A 14,496-nucleotide genomic window follows, 5' to 3' on the forward strand; every position below is an offset into this window, starting at 1 on the left:
GTTACCAAAAAATCATGATCATCCAATTGTCATAGCGAAACTTTATGAAATTTTACAGCATTTACCTTGTTACATCAATGTTCCATTTAACAATCACTATTCCAACAAATTAGCCGCCCTTCCCAGGAACTGTCTCAATTTCCTTTTCGAATTCGGTACTGCAACGTTCTTTATAGTCAGAATTTTCTCCGGCAGTGGTTTTATTTCTCCATTTCCCACTTTATGCCCCAACAACATGATGCTACTTTTAGCCATCTGTGACTTGTCCTTATTAATTCGAAGTCCGAATTCTTCAATTCGCTTTAAGACCGCTTCCACATGCTTGACATGATCTGTTTCTGTCTGGCTGTATACAACTACATCGTCGCCATACACTTCGACATTATCTAGATCCCTGAGCAGTAGCGACATTAATCTTCTGAACGTAAATGGTGCACCCGCCAATCCAAACGGCATTCGTCTAAATTGATATTGTTCATCACGTATGGTAAATGCTGTTTTGCTTCGATCGCTCTCTTTTATAGGCAGCTGCCAATAACCTGACCGCAAATCCAACACTGTAAACACTGTGGCATTCTGCAGCCGATCTAATGTTTCCACTACTGTTGGCATTGCACACGGCTTTAGTTCTGTTATATTATTCAGTTCTCTAAAATCAACACAAAATCTATATTTCCCATTCGGTTTCTTTACCAAGAGTACCGGTGAGCTATATGGGCTGTCCGCCTCCTCAATTATTCCTTCTTTCAGCATCTCTTGGACCTGTCGATTTACTTCAGCCTCTAAGTGCACAGGGACACGACGTGTTGTGAATATACTTCCTCCATCGTTCTTTATCGGGATTTCGTGCTTTACTTTGTCGCAAAATCCGTACGGTTCTCCTTCTCCAGTGAACAGCTTCGCATACTTTTTGCACAACTCGGTGATGTTTGGTTTCTTCGTCGGAACGGCTGTTGCCACTCTAACCTCAGCCACCTCGCTACTTTCATGTATTGGGAATGAACCGTACTTCGTGACCACCTTACCGCTTCTTAGGTCAACTATGGCTTTTACTTCTCTTAGGAAATCTGCTCCTAATATTGGTCTCGACAGGTTTGCGGTTACCACGAACGGGAAACTTATCGCCGAACCATCCACTTTTACGATACTGTTAGACACGCCTAATACCTCTAACATATGCCCTCCTATAGTGTGAACTGCGACTTTACACGGCTTGAATCTCTTACATTGCTCTTTACCTATTAACGAAACTGCTGCCCCTGTATCGATTAGGCACACTAAATCTAGTTCATTTACGTTCACTCTTGCATAGACTGCCCCTCTATCTACTAATGCAACAACCCCCAGATCCCTAGAGTAAGAAGGAAACACGTAACGTCTAAAATATCTCCGTTTTCGTCGTGTTGGACAGTTTATCTTCCAGTGTCCTGTCCCTCCACATGCGAAACACTTATCATTCCTTTTACGAATCACTCGTAATGCCGCAATCTCGTGCTGCAGTTCTTCAATCTTCTTCTCAATGCTGCTTATCTCCTGACTTTCGCACGCGACCGGAGCTACTGTTCGTGTCATAAACTGCCGCGTCACCTTTGCAAGCTCACTGATATCCATAGGTTGCGCGGCGTGTACCAGTCTCAGCTGCTGGGAAACGGCAACTGGCACGCTCTCGATAAACTGCGACGCCAACAACTGTGCCTCCGACTCCTCATCCAGATTTGGCAGCGCGCGACGCAGCAACTTGGTAAGCTCGACGGCCAGCACCAGCGGATCACCATCGATCGGCAACTTCGCCACTCGGAACTTCTGCAGTGCTTCTTCTCTGTCCACTGGGCTATCGAACTCCACGATCAACCTCTCCGTGACTGCCTCCCATGTCGTCTTACGGCCCGCACCGTCCAGGCTGTCATATACAGCTTTCGCTCTGCCTCTCAGCAGCGTCCCCAGCACCACCGTCTTCGCCTTCGGCTCCTTCACTCCCACCAGCTCCGCCACGGCTTCGAACTCCTTCAGGAAGCTCATCACATCTCCGTCCTCAAATTCCTTCGGCCATGGGATCTTCATCCTTGGAGGCAGCGACACCAAATGTTGTGAATGAGAACACAGGTGAGGACAACCAACTATGTATTTAGCACAAATTACAACGTTACTTGGTAAAATACAAAAACCATGCTATGATACACTATTTGCAAAATGTTCTTCAATTGCCTCAGGCTTCATTGTTCCTGGATTTTCACACAAATTGCTTTTTATTTCTGTTCTTCTCTTCTTGATCTTCTCAATCTTCTGCTATCAGATATTCTATTCCTTACTCACCATATATACTACTTATGTTGATATCAGTAGCTCACACCACACTCGTCCCCCCTTTTAATAAGCTGTTCTCGCAATCTTTCTGATCGGCGTACCATTGTCTCCTTTGGTGCTGTTCGTGACTCGTGCTCATGATGTTCTTGAAACCATCTCTGTAGTTGACTGGCATTTACACGCTTCTGCTTGTCTTCTCTCCGGATCGTGTAAACTGGGCCGCGTCTCTCCGTGATAATGTACGGTCCCTCCCATTTCGGGATCAGCTTTCCTGACCCTGGTCCTCCTTCAGTGTTAGCTCTCCGTTCTCTACACTTTACCAGGTCCCCCACTCTAAAAGGCTTCCACGCTCTTCTCTGCTGTTCCGCCTTCTTGATGTCTGATATTTGTTTCTTTTTCACGTTCTTTATTGCCTCCGTCCTCTATTTCCTTAATCTTGTTGCTGTCCACTTCTGCTGCTGTGGCCACGTTTTACTATGCATTGGAAGTCGTGGCTGTCTACCATACATAAGTAGGAAAGGTGATTTCTTGGTTGTTCCTTGGATGGAGGCACGATGCGCCAGCAAAATTAGTGGTAACTCTTTCTCCCAATTCCCTCCTTTAGATGCTAACCATTCCTTTAATGTCCGGTTGTTTCTTTCCGTAAGCCCGTTCGTCTGAGGGTGATACGGTGTAGTTCGTATCCTCTTGATGCCGAACTGCTTTAAACGGGCCTTAAACTCGTCACTTTCAAAACAGGGACCCTGGTCGGTTAGTATCATCTTCGGTACTCCATGACCCGCTACAATGTGCCGGATTATTACTTCGGTCACTGTTTTCGCCCGCTGGTCGGCAATCGGTACAGCGTCGACCCGTCGTGTAGCATGTTCCGTCATTACTAGTAAGTATCGGTTGCCGCTATCCGTCTGTGGAAATGGTCCCATCACATCTACCGACCATAGATCACCGACTGCGGTTACTGGGACCGACTGCAATGGCGGTTGCATGTATCTATCGCTTTTCATTAATTGGCACTGCTGGCACGTCAACACATATTGGGCCACATCGTCTCTCATGCCTGGCCAGTATGCACTTTGCCGTAGTAAATCTGTCGTTCTTGCGATACCTGTGTGCGCTACCTGATGGCATTCGTGTATCATCTTACGCCGCCAGTCTTTCGGGATCACAGCCACCCAATTTTTGTCATCATCCTGCCAGACCAGAGCTCCATATGTGTTCACTTTCAGTCTTTCCTTTTGCCGAAGCAACATTATTACCTCCTTGTCCATTGCTCGTTTGTCAACATCTGCCCCCTCTCTCATCACTCTGATTACCTCTCGAAGTTTAGGATCAGATTTCTGTTGCCGGACGAGTTCTAGTGGGTCTCCCTCTATACTGTTCACTGCGTATGCTGTCAATGGAAGCTCGGCTTCCATGTCTGGTCTTGACAGGTAGTCCGTCATTACATTTTCCTTTCCTGGAACATGCCCGATACTGAATTCATACTCCTGCAGACGTATCATCCATCGCGCCAACTTCCCACGTGGGTCTCGTGCTGTTTGTAGCCACTGCAGAGGTTTATGGTCAGTCTCGATGTGAAATCGTCTACCTAACAGATATGGTCTCCACTTGTCTACTGCCCACACAATCGCTAAACACTCCTTTTCGATCGTTGAATACTTCTGTTCCGCAGGCGTGAGAACGCGACTTGCGTATTCCACCACTCTATTAGACTGACTTAAAACGGCACCTATACCATGGTCACTTGCGTCTGTTGTCACTGTAAACGGTTTCTCCAGTTCGGGCAGTCTTAGCGTCATCTGGCGGTCGTCCAGCACGTTTTTGATTTGATTAAACGTTTGTTGGGCGGTTTCAGTCCACGAAAATTTAGTGTTACTCAACAACTTATAAAGGGGTGCTGCTATTTCGTTGAAATTCTTGATGAACCGACTGTAGAACGCCGCCCTTCCCAGGAACTGTCTCAATTTCCTTTTCGAATTCGGTACTGCAACGTTCTTTATAGTCAGAATTTTCTCCGGCAGTGGTTTTATTTCTCCATTTCCCACTTTATGCCCCAACAACATGATGCTACTTTTAGCCATCTGTGACTTGTCCTTATTAATTCGAAGTCCGAATTCTTCAATTCGCTTTAAGACCGCTTCCACATGCTTGACATGATCTGTTTCTGTCTGGCTGTATACAACTACATCGTCGCCATACACTTCGACATTATCTAGATCCCTGAGCAGTAGCGACATTAATCTTCTGAACGTAAATGGTGCACCCGCCAATCCAAACGGCATTCGTCTAAATTGATATTGTTCATCACGTATGGTAAATGCTGTTTTGCTTCGATCGCTCTCTTTTATAGGCAGCTGCCAATAACCTGACCGCAAATCCAACACTGTAAACACTGTGGCATTCTGCAGCCGATCTAATGTTTCCACTACTGTTGGCATTGCACACGGCTTTAGTTCTGTTATATTATTCAGTTCTCTAAAATCAACACAAAATCTATATTTCCCATTCGGTTTCTTTACCAAGAGTACCGGTGAGCTATATGGTCTGTCCGCCTCCTCAATTATTCCTTCTTTCAGCATCTCTTGGACCTGTCGATTTACTTCAGCCTCTAAGTGCACAGGGACACGACGTGTTGTGAATATACTTCCTCCATCGTTCTTTATCGGGATTTCGTGCTTTACTTTGTCGCAAAATCCGTACGGTTCTCCTTCTCCAGTGAACAGCTTCGCATACTTTTTGCACAACTCGGTGATGTTTGGTTTCTTCGTCGGAACGGCTGTTGCCACTCTAACCTCAGCCACCTCGCTACTTTCATGTATTGGGAATGAACCGTACTTCGTGACCACCTTACCGCTTCTTAGGTCAACTATGGCTTTTACTTCTCTTAGGAAATCTGCTCCTAATATTGGTCTCGACAGGTTTGCGGTTACCACGAACGGGAAACTTATCGCCGAACCATCCACTTTTACGATACTGTTAGACACGCCTAATACCTCTAACATATGCCCTCCTATAGTGTGAACTGCGACTTTACACGGCTTGAATCTCTTACATTGCTCTTTACCTATTAACGAAACTGCTGCCCCTGTATCGATTAGGCACACTAAATCTAGTTCATTTACGTTCACTCTTGCATAGACTGCCCCTCTATCTACTAATGCAACAACCCCCAGATCCCTAGAGTAAGAAGGAAACACGTAACGTCTAAAATATCTCCGTTTTCGTCGTGTTGGACAGTTTATCTTCCAGTGTCCTGTCCCTCCACATGCGAAACACTTATCATTCCTTTTACGAATCACTCGTAATGCCGCAATCTCGTGCTGCAGTTCTTCAATCTTCTTCTCAATGCTGCTTATCTCCTGACTTTCGCACGCGACCGGAGCTACTGTTCGTGTCATAAACTGCCGCGTCACCTTTGCAAGCTCACTGATATCCATAGGTTGCGCGGCGTGTACCAGTCTCAGCTGCTGGGAAACGGCAACTGGCACGCTCTCGATAAACTGCGACGCCAACAACTGTGCCTCCGACTCCTCATCCAGATTTGGCAGCGCGCGACGCAGCAACTTGGTAAGCTCGACGGCCAGCACCAGCGGATCACCATCGATCGGCAACTTCGCCACTCGGAACTTCTGCAGTGCTTCTTCTCTGTCCACTGGGCTATCGAACTCCACGATCAACCTCTCCGTGACTGCCTCCCATGTCGTCTTACGGCCCGCACCGTCCAGGCTGTCATATACAGCTTTCGCTCTGCCTCTCAGCAGCGTCCCCAGCACCACCGTCTTCGCCTTCGGCTCCTTCACTCCCACCAGCTCCGCCACGGCTTCGAACTCCTTCAGGAAGCTCATCACATCTCCGTCCTCAAATTCCTTCGGCCATGGGATCTTCATCCTTGGAGGCAGCGACACCAAATGTTGTGAATGAGAACACAGGTGAGGACAACCAACTATGTATTTAGCACAAATTACAACGTTACTTGGTAAAATACAAAAACCATGCTATGATACACTATTTGCAAAATGTTCTTCAATTGCCTCAGGCTTCATTGTTCCTGGATTTTCACACAAATTGCTTTTTATTTCTGTTCTTCTCTTCTTGATCTTCTCAATCTTCTGCTATCAGATATTCTATTCCTTACTCACCATATATACTACTTATGTTGATATCAGTAGCTCACACCACACTACTACTACTACTACTACTACTACTACTGCTACTACTACTACTACTACTACTACTACTACTACTGCTACTACTACTACTACTACTACTACTACTACTACATCTTAATAAAAGTTACTTTCAACGATTAAATTGATTATATCACCTGTAACGGTATTTGATGCATTTAATGCATATCACTTTGAAATGGTCTACTAGTTGCTCAGTATTTAATAGTCCTGAAATTATTCAACTGATGTCATATAATGGTTTTTAAAAATTGAATGGACGTTTTATTTATTTACTGAATAACGTACACGAATGTCATTTCAACAAATCTTTTTATTTGACAATATGTAAGCGAATAAATTCATAAGTAACTCTGTCCAAAATTAGTTAATAAATCTGCAGTGGCAACGATAAAAATAAAATGGAAAGAATTTTATCATCCTAATCTTATAGCACATGTTTTTGTTGGAGTTTGTTTCATAATGAGAAGATAATAGGAATATTTTTTGTCTTACAACAAACGAATGTGGGCATAATTTTTGGGAAACAACTTTTGAAACAAATTCATTGTTTTCACGGTTAGAATCACAAACTGATCTTAGACAATCATTGAAAATCAGGAAGCTCTAGACGGCTATTTTGTTCTGGCATGGGACTCCTCAGCAGTTCACATGCATCCACAACTAGATCAGGGATCGAACTCAGTAGTAAGATCAGTCCATGATATAAACAGTGAAATTTGAACAGTCTTATAAACTAATAATAATCGCGCTTTCATCAGTGACTACTTTTGAGATTTAATTACTGGAGTTTCAGTGAAAAGCCGTGACTAGTGTGGTTCAACCATGTTTAGTATGAGAGAGTTGTTCATCGTAAGTAGTGGAAAATAATCTCTCAGTATCGAGAGTTAACTAAAGTCAAACATACATACCACAAGACTTCTGTCAGTAGTTCAGAGGTTTAGGTTCTCGGTGTGAGAGCGAAAGTCCTGAGTCCGATTGTTGGTGAGGTCGTGGATGCTAGCTACTGTTGAATCTCAAACTAGAGCGAAATGGCTGCTCAGTGCGTTCTAGTTTCCAGTGAGTGCTTAACGTTGAAATTTCAGCAATCCCCACAGTCCACATATAATTATGAATTTCCTATCCATTGCACTGAAATTTAAACTCAACGGAATATTGAATTTAACAGATTCACAATGTTCCCATTATTTGCTAGTGACTATCTAGATAAAAATAGTGGACTATGTAACAGATCCGGATATGTGCTCGATACAACTATAAGATGACTTATTAAGAAATTGTGAATTTAGAGTTCAGAATACACTAAAGAATACAATCTCTAATAATACTTACTTTCCATGCATTTTATATACATGCAATTATCTAACAATCTGGATAAGGCTATTGCTTGCTTACTTACGCCTGTTACTCCTCTTGAAGGAGCATAGGCCGCCTCCCGGCGTTCTGCATTGAACTTCTTCCTGTGCAATCCTTTCTAGTTGTTTACAGTTGCCATTCATTCAATCGATGTCTACTTCCAATTTTCGACGCATTGTGTTCTTTAGTCTTCCTCTTTGCCGTCTCCCTTCTGGATTCCAAGTTGAGGCTTGCCTTGTGATGTAGCTTGATGATTTCGTCAATTTACATCCTACTGTGGTGTTTGTATCAACTAATGATTCCTTTGTATTTTGAATTCAAAATATAATATATTCGTTTGTACTTATCTAGTTCCACTTGTTGTAAACTGTGCTGTTTCGGGGATTCCTAGTTCTTATAATAATCCAAGTACTTTTAATCATCACACCTATCCACTTCCAGTGTCTTTTCCTAATTTCTTCCCCAGCTAAAACCTGCTTTTTTCTCTCCCATAGTGTGCTGTCGCTGATGGTTTCCGGTCAATGGACATTGAGTATTTTGAGTAGATGACTTGTACCCTTTTAATGATGATTGCAGTAGCTCTCCACTTTCAACCCCGTGCAGTAGAACTGTCTTGACGTTCGTATTGAAAATTCTCACTTTGAAATAAATTGACAGTTGTTTTAAGTTTCATATGTTCTTCAACTGTAGGTACGCTGACCTTGTCAATCCTTGCCTTTGCGTGTGAATCAAATCCTTCTGCCCAGGTACGTGGGGTTCCACATCTTCCAGAGAATCTCCACTAAGTGTGATTGGGTTGGTGTTGTGGATCCTAGATCTCTGAGATTCACATGGTAAACGTCTGACTTTCTGAATTTTATTTTGAAAATTTTAACTTTTGGTTTTAACCTTTTGGTTTAACTTTTGGCGCCAAAAGCGCCCATTTTTACCTTCAAATTATATTTCTCACTTGAAAGAACCCTAAATGTCATTGGTTGGTTGCCTCTGTTCATATGCTATTTTGAGATGTTTCCCGATGACGTTTTTGCGCTCTATATATGCTTCAGTTGTGTGCTTGTTGTTTTTCGTGTATCTGTGTGCCTGTAGAATATATATTCCTTCATTTGAACCCGAACGTCCTACTCTAGATAGCAGGGCTGGGGCGCATTGAAATAACTTAGCTGTCTTCTCGCTGCGTCACTGCTCCTTAGTTCCGTTCGCCAATTTTTAAGCTATCTCGTAATTCCTTCAAACACAGTAGCTTGTGTTCTCCATGTTATGTTTCAGGGTCTTACGTTTTTACTTGTGTATGTTGAGGTTTACTTATCCAAAGGCTGCTACTACACCAGTAGTCTTCATTTGGTTTTATTTATGTGTGTGGGATAAAAGAGCAGGATCATCCTCAAAGTTTGAATCGTCTAATTGCATTCAAGCTGTCCATTGTATTCCGTGCTTCCCATTACATATAGAGGGTCTTCAAAATCCCGCCAGCCACCAGGAGAACGAGAAAGGACAAGTGTAAGCAGCCTTATCTGACTATTGTGCTCACTTGAAATGCGTCTGTTAGCTGACTGCTATGCACAACTTTGCACTGTAATCCGTCGTATGAATTGCGGGTGGAAGTGACAGTTTTTTCACGTAAACCGTAGTATCCAAGAAGGTTTATTAATGTTTCTCTAGCTACATTGTCAAATACCTTTTCCTAATCAAGAAACTTCATATATAGTAACAAGTTCCATTTAATTAATTGTTCAACGATTATCCATAGTGTCGCAATTTGATCTGTGCACGGCCGATCCTTACGGAATCCAGCCTGTTGATTTCGAAGCTGGGGGTCTACTGAGTCTTTCATCCGGTCCAGCAGCACTCCATTGAAAACCTTTCCTGGTACTGACAGTAATGTGATGCCTTTGTAGTTCTCACATTTGCTTAGATCTCCTTTCTTTGGTAAATTGATGAGATATCCCAATCTGTCGGCACTTGTTCTTCCTCCTAAATCTTCCTGAATAGAGGGTGAAGCATGTTTGCAGTTACTTGTATGTCTGAATTTAGTGCTTCAGCTGGTATATTGTCAGGTCCTGTTGCTTTCCCACTCTTGATTTCTTCGATCGTTGGTAGAGTGACAGCTATGGGAAGGTTTGTGTGTGCTGCTTCGATGTCCGGTGGATTCAGTGGAGCTGGTCTATTCAGCAGTTCCTCGAAGTATTCTATATACCTTTTCCTCTGTTCTTGAATCTCAGAGATTGGCTTGCCTTCTCTGTCCTTGACTGGTCTCTCTTGTTTACCATATTTCCCTGCCAGTTTCTTCGTTATTTCATACAGCTGTCTCATATTCTCTTCTCTTGCATCTTTTTCCGCCGTCGCCGCTAGATCTTCCACATATTCCTGTTCGCCAGCTCCAAAGCTCTTCTTTACTTGCTTGTTTGCTTTTGTATATTCAGCTTGTGCCTTGACTTTCTCTCTCCTAGTTTGGCTGTTGTTAATTGCTGTCCTTCTGTTCTTCCTTCACCGAATCTTGTCCAGGGTTTTAATAGAGGTCTATTCATTATGATGATGCTTCTTGCTACTTTGGTCCTTTCTCAACTGTCCACCATAGTAGTGATTGGGGTAACAACGGTTCTAAATTTCATCATAAATACAAATGTACAATTTCACCTAAACAAATATTACCACTCAGTTATTCAACCAATAATTGTTCCCACAATAATCGATCTAAATTACAATAAATAGACAAATTGATAAGAAATATAAGAAAATTACCGAACGCACCAAAAATAAGTGTTACTATATCCTTTCTGGATAGATCAAGTAATTGTTTGTTGCTTTATAACACAAAGTGTTTTCGATCCTGGGAAAGTGTTCCAATTCACAAGGACAATGCACGATCCCAGTCAAATCAAGCAACGCAATCAAAGAAGGAACAGCCAATATGGCTGCCGCCAAGATGAAATATCAATTAAAACAAGATAGATACAGTTCAGGAAGAAACATAGAAACCCAGTGAAAGCGACAGAAAAAAATGAGAAAACTATTATGAAATGAAAAATTACAATCTCAAACGGCATTAAAAAGATTAACAATAATGTACAAATAAAGAAACCATTCAGAACAAGTTGCAAATGTATGCATGGAGGGATTTTCACACACGAAACCATCAAAATGGATCTTACAAAATTTCTTTCTCCGACGCATCTATCATCTGCGACACCTCAACAGGTAATAATCACTCTTTTGTTCCACATGCTTGCCGCCAGAATATATTTTAACACATACACGACCTATCACATCCAGGCATTAGAGCTACCACTGAACTTATCACCGAACGCTTCGTATGGCCAAAAATTAACTCTGATATCAAACGATGGACACGAAATTGTATACAGTGTCAACGTAGCAAAATTCAGAAACATAATATCAGTCCAATAGGAGAATTCCCTATTCTTGACAAGGGTTTTCAACATGTCCATTTAGATTTAGTTAGCCCCCTGTGTTACGGGAGAACTGAAGAAATTTGGCTGATTAAAACCTTTTTACTGTACATCAATTTTACTGTGTTTTTTGGATGTGTTTGTTTTACTTAACCTTTGGACTTGTTTGTTTATATCATTCTTTTCGGACATTTTGGTTTCTTTTGTCATTGGTTTGGTATTCGGGAGTTTTTGCTCCGGGAACCTACAAAATTGAAGGTTTGTTTTGTAATTGTTATAATTATTGTTGTTAGAACGACTTTGGTCGATTATTTGTGAATTGCGAATAATCTTGGTCTCAAGTTGGGTGTTTTAGTTCTCTCGTCTGCTGGGGTCCGTGTTTGGCAAATCTCGCCGGCCAGTACTTCAATAGTTGGAACGGGCAAAAACTCATAATTGGACGTAACACCCTGCCATCATCAAACTCTTTCACGCACATTCTTACAGCTGTGGATAGGTTCACCAGATGGGCCATAGCATGCCCTATTAAGGACACCTCTGCCGAAACAGTAGCATCTGTTCTCCTCGACCGATGGATTTATGGAGTACCTGCAATAATCACGACAGAACGTGGTCACCAGTTTCAGTCTACCCTGTTCCAAGAATTCACAAGATTTCTGGGTGTAAACCACATCAAAACTACAGCTTATCATCCAGCAGCGAATGGCATGGCCGAAAGACTCCATCGCCAACTAAAAAGCTCACTGATGGCCCAAACCGACTCATCAAAGTGGAGCGATGCCTTGCCGCTCTTACCATTCGGGATCCGCGCCACTATAAAGGAAGGCATTGGATGTACGTCCGCCAAACTAGTCTATGGCACAACATTAACATTACCCGGTCAACTAGTTAATTGTGAATCTACAACTCCAGGGGATCCTACTCGTTTCGCAAGTCGCCTTTTACAAACTATGCAGGACATTAAAGCGATATCCCCATGTGAACACAACTACCGAATACAACTTGATGAACACCTTGAAACGTGTAAATTTGTTTTCGTCCGAATAGATGCGGTTAAAAAGCCATTGAAACAACCTTACGAAGGCCCATATAAAGTAATTAAACGTACACCAAAATACTTCATCATTAACAGAAATGGCAACAAGGAGACCATTTCCATAGACAGAATTAAACCTGCATTCTACGAAACTACCCAAGACAGAGAAAACAACGCTGCTGACAAACAACCACTTCCATCTGTTATCGAAAAGCCAGGGGAGGAGAAGAAACTTAGCCTTAAACCTTGTTCAACTCGCTCTGGTAGGCTTGTTAAGAAACCTAAGCGTTATGTACATTTTGTCGACTAACAAAATCAAAAACATTCAGTTATATACATTACATGGTTAATTTACTCAATTTTCTAACAAAAGCTATCTATTTTCTTTACATGTACATATAATAATAACATTTATTCATTATCACTTGTTTTGCCAATTGTTTTTAATAAGAAAAATTGTCACAATAATAAACGAGTGAATTGTACTTAATTATTCATTAACTGTATTCAAAAACAAACAATCCAATTTTTTTTATTTTATGAGCCTACTAACAGTTTTGCACATTTTTATTATTATTAGTATACCAAAACTTTGAATGTTGGTTTTTCAATTTTATTTTGTGTAGTTCTTATCCTATGCTACATCAATGCTAATTTTTTTTACACAATAGCATATTCTATATTACTAACTTTCATATCATTCCTGTCTCCACCATTTTTTCCGTTATTACTGTAAATATTATTTTGCGTACATTTATAGACAATATTTTTAAATTTTTGTTGTTGTTATTATAATCAGTGTTACCTCCAGACACTCTGGGGGTAGCTACGTGGAGATAGGACTATTAAACCCATGTTGTAAACAATTTTTGATAGTTTTCGCATTTATTTTGTGTATTTTCATATTCTGTGCATTTATCACTAAACAATTGTACTTGTTGTTTAAGTGTATGGCCTTGAACACTTGTTAACTGACTTCCTTCCGCTTTGAATTCAGCATTGTAACTGCTCATCAATAAATACACTGTAACACACATCTGCATCGTTCTATTATGCCTGCAAATATGTTAAATGAATTATTAATTTAATATCATCTACGTTTATAGACTGTTGTGACGTTCATATTACATTCTACGCTTGGTAAACTTACTGGAGCCATACCGACCATACTGGAATTATTAATCATCTATAATTGTGGATTATTGGTACCAAACTCAACCGAACATGCAACAGCCAACCAATTTAAGTAATGTCCCTAAACTTTAATTTGTGTGTTAATAATTAGTAAACTGTTTATTGTTACATAAACTTTTGGACTTAATAACTTTGTTGCTGTTTTTTGATTAACATACTTTTGGCCTGTCACAAATGCATATAGCTTTGAAAATCTGTCATCATTCTCTTTCCTTTCTCCCTGTTCATGTCGTCTCATGATATCTTCATAGTCGGTGTTGTCCATTCCGACCTTTGTGTTTAGGTATCCCATTACGATGGTCAGGTCGTTTCCTGAGCGTTTCTCTTCGATAGACTGCAGCCTCTCATAAAATTGATCTTTATCGTCATCATTGTTATCATTGATGGGTGTATAGCACTGGATAACATTCAGTGTGATTCCCTCCTTTGTTTTGAAGAGTATTGTGATGGTTCTGGATCCATGAGATTTTCATCCAATAAATGCTTGATGTGCTTCTTTGGACTGTGTCAGTGCAACTCCCTGAGTGTGCGGATCATTTTCTTCTTCGTGACCAGAGTACAGCATCATCTCTTGTGTATACTCATGTCATTGATATCTAGAGTTCGCATCATAGAATTACTGACATTCCTCACCATATCGATCATGGCTGGTTGAAGATCATTTACACTTGAGCAGACTTCAAAGAACTCATATTCTGAAGTAGAATTCTTTCTTTCAGAAGCTTTGGTTGAGACACTTTCGTCACAGAATGTTTAGCATTTCTATATTGAAGTAGAAATTTATCTACTCCCATCTCCAGTTCATTAAATGTCGAAGCAGCAATGGAATCAATAACAGTTTTCAATGTCTCGACAAAATTTTCCGCCTGATCATTGTAACCAGAGTGCCTGGAAGCAACAAACAGATGTCTGAACCCTATGCCATCAAACCAGATAGTGACTACATCCACAGCCAAATGAGGGCTATTATCATTCCCAAAAAGCACGGTAACCCCTTCTCGACTAAAAGCCA

The 14,496-nt window shown here is 41.4% G+C and overlaps 1 protein-coding gene across 1 annotated transcript; it reads left to right on the forward strand.

The window, feature by feature from the left end:
- Positions 1-6,457: 6,457 nt before the first annotated feature.
- Positions 6,458-6,619, forward strand: Smp_204420 (unnamed protein product; the record flags this gene model as incomplete). Its single annotated transcript, XM_018790708.1, has 1 exon — positions 6,458-6,619. The coding sequence occupies one exon, from the start codon at positions 6,458-6,460 to the stop codon at positions 6,617-6,619; it is 162 nt and encodes a 53-aa protein (XP_018645953.1).
- Between the last annotated feature and the right edge of the window lie 7,877 nt (positions 6,620-14,496).

The sequence above is a fragment of the Schistosoma mansoni genome (assembly GCF_000237925.1).
Source record: "Schistosoma mansoni, WGS project CABG00000000 data, supercontig 0037, strain Puerto Rico, whole genome shotgun sequence".
Lineage (NCBI taxonomy): Eukaryota > Metazoa > Platyhelminthes > Trematoda > Strigeidida > Schistosomatidae > Schistosoma > Schistosoma mansoni.